Source organism: Cynoglossus semilaevis, chromosome Z (genome assembly GCF_000523025.1).
Source record: "Cynoglossus semilaevis isolate Cse_v1.0 chromosome Z, Cse_v1.0, whole genome shotgun sequence".
NCBI classification, from domain to species: Eukaryota; Metazoa; Chordata; class Actinopteri; order Pleuronectiformes; family Cynoglossidae; genus Cynoglossus; species Cynoglossus semilaevis.
Window position 1 is genome coordinate 8,646,741 of NC_024328.1, and position 8,845 is coordinate 8,655,585.

Sequence of the window (8,845 nt, forward strand, 5' to 3'; positions counted from 1 at the left end):
CCACTCTGACAAAAGAGCGTTGGTTAAGGGTAAGTTCCAGGACGACCGGAGCGCCTCTACTCCCTACCGTTGATGTTTGTGTGTTGGATGTCGATGGCCTTCGTGGCCAGTTCGTCAGCCGTGGACAGAGCGCTGTGGACGGGGGAGAAGACCTCCAGGACACCTTTGGTGAGGCTGGGCTCAAACATCATGCTGCGGCTCCGCACACTTACGTTCTCACAGCCTGGGTACAGGTTGGAAATACTCACTGACACTGGAGCATGGAAGGAGAAAACAGAGGTAAAAATATATTTTTAATGTAGGGTTTCAAAAATGTCCTCATATACATATATATATATATACATATATATACACACACATATATATATATATACATATATATATACACACACATATATAATATATATATATACACACAAATACATATATAAATATATAGGTTATATAAGTATATATATAGTGTATATATTTCCTAATATATGTATGTACACACCAATATATATAAATATACTGTATACTGTATAACTTATATGAATTTAGTGTATCTTTTTCTTTTTCTTTCAGCTTTGTCACTTTTTTTTTTCAGGGGTTGCCACAGTGAATCATTGATTTCCATCTCTCTCTGTTCTCTGCATCTTCTACTCTGACTCCAACTATCTGCATGTCCTCCCTCACTGCATCCATATATCTCCTCTTTGGTCTTCCTCTCTTTCTCCTACCTGGTAGCTCCATCTCTAACATTCTTCTACCAATGTATCCACTGTCCCTCCTCTGCACATGTCCAAACCATCTCAATCTGGCTTCTCTAGCTTTTTCTCCAAACCTTCCTGTCTGTGTTGTCCCTCTAATGACCTCATTCCTGATCCTGTCCATTCTTGTCACTCCTAAAGAGAATCTTAGCATCTTTAACTCTGCCACCTCCAGCTCCGCCTCCTGTCTTCTGCCTATTGCTACCGTCTCTAAACCATACATCATGGCTGGTCTCACCACCGTCCTGTAAACCTTTCCCTTCACCTTAGCTGACACTCTTCTGTCACAGATCACTCCTGACACTTTTCTCCAGCTGTTCCATCCTGCCTGTACTCTATTCTTCACCTCTCTTCCACAGTCTCCTCTGCTCTGAACAGTTGATCCTAAGTACCTAAACTCCTGCACCTCATATGTGCAAATCATGCACATATGAATTTAGTGTATATTGTCTGTATATATTTCGGAAATAGGTATGCACACAAAGTACATATATCAACATATACGTTATATATAATGCATATATTTCTTAATATATATGTATGCAGACACAAATATATATAAATATATATATAATATATAATATATATACTATATAATAGTGTATGTTTTTTAGTGTATGTTTGTACACACAAATGTATATATAAAGGTGCAAATCTGACAGCAGTAATAAAATAAAACAAATAATGGGAATATATGTACAAATATATGTATGTTTATGTCATGTCATACATATATACATTTATATATATACATTTATACACTGTATGTATATATATATTTGTATATATACACATTTACTTTGAATGACTTCTAGTGGCGACGAATATTGTGAATAAAATTTCCGGCCGGCACGGTGAGTTGATTCTGAGTTATTATTTCAACTGATTGTTTTCAGTATTTCTAAATCATTCATGATTGTTTTCCTAGAGCAAACAGCAACATTAATGTTTGATGAATGAGTTAATGTTTTTCGTCAAGACATTTTATTGTGGTGAATGGATTTTTAATAAGTCTTTTTACTGATCTTCCTGCTAAATCGTCCTGCTCTCAACAGAGCAGCATGAACATTAGAAAGACAAATAACTGTGTTGTATATTAGAACATATATACAGTGGCCCTGTATATGTATAGTGGCCATATATTATTTATGGCTGTTTTTAACAAATCTTATTTTTGTTACATTAAAGGCTCTTTTCTTTACAAATCTAAATGTATTTCCACATACTCTCTGCTAACACGTGGGGGCGCTGCTTTACCGAATATAAATCCAATGCAACGTTGAAGTTTTCATAACGCTCTGTAGGACCACACCTACACTTTGTTAATGTCTAGGACCGTTCAGACGTCCTCTACATGTGTAGTTTGTCATTAGTCAACCTTTATTTTTTTTTACCTTTTTTTGGTCGGTGCTGTGGTTGAGGAAACACTGGACACGTGACTGTGAAACGTGTTGACTTAAGTCTTCATCAGTCAGTGTCAGTGAATGTAAACAGACGGGGCTGAAGATAAAAACACCTGCTTGACCTCAAGTGTTTGACTTCAGTTTGAATTTTTACTCTGACAAAAGAACGAGAAAAAGTAGGTTACTGTAAAAACAAACAAAAAAAATCCCACTGTTGTTAAAAATAAACTTAATATCAGCCCAAGACTGTGGAGCGACCAATTTATTTAAAAAAAAATTTAAATCTTTCTTTAGTCAAAAAACACACTCAAAGCTATTACTTTGCACTTGGGCCCCCCTTAAATGGGCACTGAGCTATCGAAGTAGGGGCAGATACATTTTGGCTTTTAAATATTTTATTGAAGTCTTCAAAAGTCTGCAATTCATTAAGTCAGTGGTTCTTCAACTTTTTCTACTCTGTACCACCTGCGAAAACCTGGATCTCTCTGAGTACCACCATGATGACCAACATTAGAATATAGCAGCATAGACCTTCACTATTAGCTTCCACCACAGGAGAGATGTTTAGAAATGTTTAGAAATATGTTTATGTTTAATTGTTGTATTAATTGTACTTGGTATGTTTCACATTTATTCAACTGAAAATGCGTACCAATACAGAGTGCTTGCGTACCACCGGTGGTACGTGTACCACAGTTTGAGAACCACTGCATTAATTCATTAATTGAAAAGAAGTTAGATAATATCGTCCGTTATTAGCGTAATTATGTAATATCGGAAAGAACCGTTATTGGATTTTCCTCCGATAATGAAAACCCAATAACACCACGCCTGATGATTGATGATCGTTTTAAATCATGTTTTGCAACAATAGCTGTGAATGTGTCCACGTGGGGGAGGCGTAGAGGAGGGGGTGGGGGGGGCGCAACCATAATTAAATAAATAAATATATATATCATATATATATATATAAAGTATGTTTTTGAAAGTTCAGTTATTTGTATTGTTCATAAGCTACATGAATATGCAGTACATATTGATGCTAAATTTAATCAAGACCAACATTTCTTTTGTTATGCACTAACACAACAGTGAGCATTCAAACTCCAGGCTGCTGTGGTGGAATAAATTGTTGTAATCCATGCAGAAAAACCTGGGGACTAATCTGGCCGTGGTTTATCACAGCTTCCTCTGAACTTTCTCTGTCACCCACCTGCAGGTTTGGAGTTGACGGGGGAGCTGGGGTGACGGGCCGCGTTGGGAATCCGGGTCCTCCTCCTCCTGAAGAAGCTGCGCAGGATGCCACATTTCAGAGATTCCAGCAGGGTGCTCTTTCCGGCTCCAGAGTGTCCGAAGAGTTTTAGCTTAATCCTGGGCTGAGGGGTCTGTGTGGGTCGCAGCTGCTGGATGTAGTTCACTCTGTGGTTGTCCTAAAGCCCAGCAGGAAGAATCAGAAATGCACAAGAAGTCAGGAATTCTATTAAAAAACCATCCTAAAACAGAACAGCTGCCTGGCTTCAGATTCTGGATTAGTGGGCAGAGACGTTAGCCTGTGGTTAGAGAGAGGTTTCAGAGATTTTTTTTTTCTTTGGGGGCTTTTTTTTCGTCTCACATCATGTTTCCCAGGAGTTTACCAATAATGTCTGTTGACTTGGGTTGTGAAGGTTTGTGACTTTTAAAATATGGGTCCCCAGAAAAAAAGTTTGGTAAACAATGCTGTAAACAGCACATTTTTATCTGTAATAACAAAATGGCTTATTTGTCAAAAAAAAAGAAAAAGATTCACATATAAACCTTTCTTTGGGGAAGGGGTAATAGAGGGGCTAAAAATGTTTGAAAATAAATTTAAGACAAATGCAAGTTTTAAGCGTTAGTTAAATGTATGATAATTAAAAAGTTATTATTATTTATTTATTCATTATTATTATTATTTTTATTATTAATAATCTTTTCAACCATTTACATTGATTTAATCAAGTCTTATATTTTATTTAAATTTACTTATTTTTAGTCTCTTTCATTTAAAGACCTGAAGCTTTTTTATAATTACATTTTTATATATTTTTCCCATTCATGTTAACTGTGTCCATAATTATATTTATCATTTAATCCAAATAAATAAATAACTCTAATTCTAATGAACTAATTCAACAGAATAAAGTAAAGTTTAATAAAGTAAAAAAAAAACCCACTCATCCAACTGATGAGTCATACAGCGACGTCAAACCCTGCGAACATGTCACGTTCCCACCTCAGGTGATTTTAACACATCCCTGAATAAATAACCACTAATCAATGTGAAGCACATCTGCTGGAGGACGAACTTTTAGTAACGTCTATATCCTGCTCTGGCACTAATTTTTTTTCTTTCATTCATGGCTGGCACCGGTGTGTGAAAAGTGTCTTGATTTAGCTCAGCATATGCAGTGGATGAGTGATTTCACAGTTGCTGCTCTAGTGTTTTCACGCTCTGAACTGAATCATAGCAGGTTCTCCACAGAAACAGATGAGAGAGATGTGCTAATGTTCAACTCCGTGGTGGGTTTCAGTGGATGTGGAAATAAATCCCAGGACTGGAGAAGGTCATGTATGTAAGTGAGGGGTCTGGGCTTTGATCACAGCAGTTTAGGTGTGATTACAGTGAACAGCCTCTGTCCTACAGGTTTAATACAGAATGTTCTGGAAGTCAATGTGGATTTAAGTCTCCGAACCCGTGGCTCGTGACCCCGTTTTGACTTCGCAAATGTCTGGCAAACCCGTAGACATTTTCGTAGCTTGTCACTTGTGCAGTCATGTGATCGCAGCTGCCAATCAAGACAAGCCGGCTCAGATGTTTTCATACGCACTATTTGATTTGAATTCCAGTTATATCATGGAAAACATGAAACCCTATGTTGAAAAGCAGTGCTTTGACATCTGGTCACTAAAACTGGAATGTAGGAATCTACATTTGTGAATCACTAGAGAATTAAAAAAAAGTATTTGCGGATTTGATTTTTGGATACTTGCAAATACATGCAGTTCCAGTTCATTTAATTATTGGTTGGAGGATTTAAATGCCACACAAAAATGAACCAATGACATGAATATTTGCATGTTAATTCTTAATTTTAAAAAAAAAATCAATACAATGCTGTAGACCAGTGGTTCTCCAACTGTTTCTACTCTGTATCACCTGAGAAAACCTTGATCTCTTTGAGTACCACCATGATGACCAACATTAGAATATAGCAGCGTAGGCCTTCACTGTTAGCTTCCACCACAGGAGAGATGTTTAGAAATGTTTATGTTTAAATGTTGTATTAATTGTGCATGGTATGTTTCAGATTTATTCAACTGAAAATGTAAATGTGAAAATATAAATTTTCCCCACGTACCACTAGTGAGCACTCACGTACCTGGTGGTACTTACACGTATATTAATACGGTATCGTGAAACAAAATATCACAATCTTTTATTGTATCGATATTGTCTTACAGCCTCCTCTGACTGTCAGGATTCTCGTTCGGAACTCGTTACATAAATGAGTCCGATGATGCTTCTCCACCTGTATGTGTGTGTGTGAGTACGGTGTTGCCACAGAGTCTAAAAACATCCCTGTCTCTCCCTCAGCTCACTGGACTTATGCAATGACTGATGAATGCAGGGTGTGTGTGTGTGTGTGTGTGTGTGAGTTCATACCTTTTTGAGCTTCAGCAACAACGACACAATGTCCTCGTGTTGATCAGCGGACGCCAAATCCTCGGCTGTTTTTCCATCCTGAGGTGGACAAAAGTTTAAAGACGTGTAAGAATGAGGACAATTCAGCAGAAACATCAATGACATTTTAAAAGCCCATCCTAAACACACGGCATTGATGATGTGATACGCAGCCGTTAGCAGATGGCAGATGAGTTTTTGTTGCCAATGGGAACTTATCAGTGAGGCACCAGGCAGACTTAATAATAACAGGGTTAACTTCAGATGAATTAGAACAGACGTATAAAAACACGAGTGCAAACAAGCCAAGATTTTAAAGGCTGGTGAAGTACACTGTGTTTTATTTGTGATTTAGTGATTCATGCAAACCTGCAGTGATGGAGGTGGGGAGAGTGAACAGTAACCTTATCATGCAGGAAACCAGCCAGACATGCTAAAAATGGAGAAATGACCGACAACCACTCCTTTTTCCTGATTTCCTGATTTTCTGATGATAGCTGTTGTTTTAAACCCTGTTTTAAATTTGTTGGGTTTTTTTTTAGTGGTGAAATGTGATGTCTGCCTTTAACCCTTTTTAAACTTTTTTTCTAGGGACCCGTCACAAACCTTCACGACCCAAGTCAGTAGACATTATTGGTAAACTCCTGGGAAACATGATGTGAGACGGCCGTGCCCAAAAAACTCTTGCGACCCACTATTTGGGAAACAATGCCTTAGTGGGCAGAGGGGCAGCTCAAGCTGTCAGTGGCAACTGGTGGCTGTTGGGATCTGAACCTGCAACCTTGCAGACATGACTGAGCTTTCTTAACCACTGACCTCTCAACAGCTGACAGCAGTAGTTGAAGTGCAGCTGGATACTTGTAGTACTCATTTGTCTCATTCTGTCTGTGTACAACTGCACTCATTTGTCTCCCTCAGCACAGAAATGCCACAGTCCTGACAACTTCCATGTCTCTTTCATTCACTCAGCCATCTGTCCCTGTCCAGCTCTGGCTGATGGAGAAGAAATCAGCCTGAGACACACACACTCTACGTATTCCCTCTGCAGATAATTGCAGCCGCACGATGGCTTTGGGGTGATGATGATGAGGCAACTGTTCGACCAAAACAAACATTGTATCACACGAGGCCTTGATGGACTCTTATCCTTGTGTGGAATCTCTCCATGAAAAGGTCAGATATTATCATGAGAGCAGCAGAAAGCCACGTTGACCTTTCGGGTGTTTGCAGCAGCTAAATATCAAAACAAAAATGTTAAGTGCAGCCTGAATGGTAAACTGACCACTTAGTGTGAATCAGCATGAGAGGAAATCATGGGGCTTTCACTCGTACAGACGGCAGAGTGTCACGATTATCACCACTGATGGTTGGCAGCAGCACAGGCACGGATGGTGTTATATTCAGTTGGCCACAAACAGGGCCAGTCTGTCTCCTTCATCACTTTTGTTGTTGAAATATCAGGGCTGGGAGGCTAAAAAAATCTCCTAAAACTAGATTCGTGCTGCTCTTCATTATCTTAGCATGAAAGTTAGCCAATGGTTTCTTTACCCTCCTCCAGCTGATCTAAAACTACCAAGTGCAGATGATTAGTCAATGAATTATACATCTTACCATGTGACCTTCATATAAAACAGTCATACAGAAGAACGTCAGCCGTCATATAATATTAAGAAGGACACAGAAACACCCATGTCATCTGTCTGTTATGGACAAAAACGTACAGATAAAGCTCTAAAGAAAAGGGCTGGTGTTTAAGGCACTAGGAATATATATGTATATATACACATACATATCTAAATATATATACATACATCCCCTCCTTGAACCGCAACCTTAACGTGGTGGAGGGGTTTGAGTATCCGAATGAATCTAGGAGCTATGTTGTCGGGGGCTTAACGCCTTCAGGTCAGGGACAGGTGCCTCACTGTTGTTTCGGCCTACGGGCCGAATAGCAGTGTAGAATACCCGGCCTTCTTGCAGACACTGGGAGGGGTACTCGACAGTGCTCCTCCCGGGGATTCCATCGTCCTGTTGGGGGACTTCAACGCCCACGTGGGCAACGACAGTGACACCTGGAGGGGCGTGATTGGGAAGAACGGCCTCCCCGCTCTAAATCCGAGTGGTGTTTTGTTATTGGACTTCTGTGCTAGTCACAGTTTGTCCATAACAAACACCATGTTCAAGCATAAAGGTGTCCACCAGTGCACTTGGCACCAGGACACCCTAGGCCGGAGGTCAATGATCGACTTTGTAGTTGTGTCTTCTGACAATCGGCCGTATGTATTGGACACTAGGGTGAAGAGAGGGGCTGAGCTGTCACCTGATTACCACCTGGTGGTGAGTTGGCTCCGCTTACGGTGGGCAAAGCTGGATAGACCTGGCAGACCCAAACGTATCGTGAGGGTCTGTTGGGAACGTCTGGCGGAATCCCGGTGAGGGGGGCCTTCAACTCCCACCTCCGGGAGAGTTTTGAACAGGTCCCGAGGGAGGCTGGAGACATCGAGTCTGATGTTCTCCAATTCCATTGTTGATGCGGCTGTCCGAAGATGCGGCCGTAAGGTCTCCGGTGCCTGTCGTGGCGGCAATCCCCGAACCCAGTGGTGGACACCGGAGATAAGGGAAGTTGTCAAGCTTAAGTAGGAGGCCTACCGAGCCTGGTTGGTTCGAGGGACTCCTGAGGCAGCTGACGGGTACAGGCAGGCCAAGTGGACTGCGGCTCGGGTGGTCGCGGAAGCAAATACTTGGGTCTGGGAAAAGTTCAGGGAGGCCATGGAGGAGGACTACCGGTCAGCCTCGAAAAAATTCTGGCAAACCATCCGCGCCTCAGGAAGGGGAAACAGTTTCCCACCACCGGGGGGGTGTTGAGCTCGACTGAAGATGTTGTCGGGAGGTGGAAGGAATATTTCGAGGATCTCCTCAATCCCGCTGACACGCCTTCCATGGAGGGAGCTGAGGCTGAGGACTCAGCAGCTGATCCTCCCATCTCCTGCGCT

At 40.9% G+C, this 8,845-nt stretch overlaps 1 protein-coding gene across 1 annotated transcript in view; it reads right to left on the reverse strand.

The window, feature by feature from the left end:
* The window catches only part of dapk1 (death-associated protein kinase 1), a 67,199-nt gene that overhangs the window by 6,766 nt on the left and 51,588 nt on the right, over window positions 1-8,845 (reverse strand). Inside the window, exons 19-21 of the mRNA XM_008336179.3 lie at window positions 5,835-5,912; window positions 3,366-3,582; window positions 68-253 (exon numbers count right to left, since the gene is read on the reverse strand). Of these exons, the coding sequence (XP_008334401.1) occupies window positions 68-253; window positions 3,366-3,582; window positions 5,835-5,912 (481 nt within the window). The remainder of the gene's footprint in view (window positions 1-67; window positions 254-3,365; window positions 3,583-5,834; window positions 5,913-8,845) is intronic.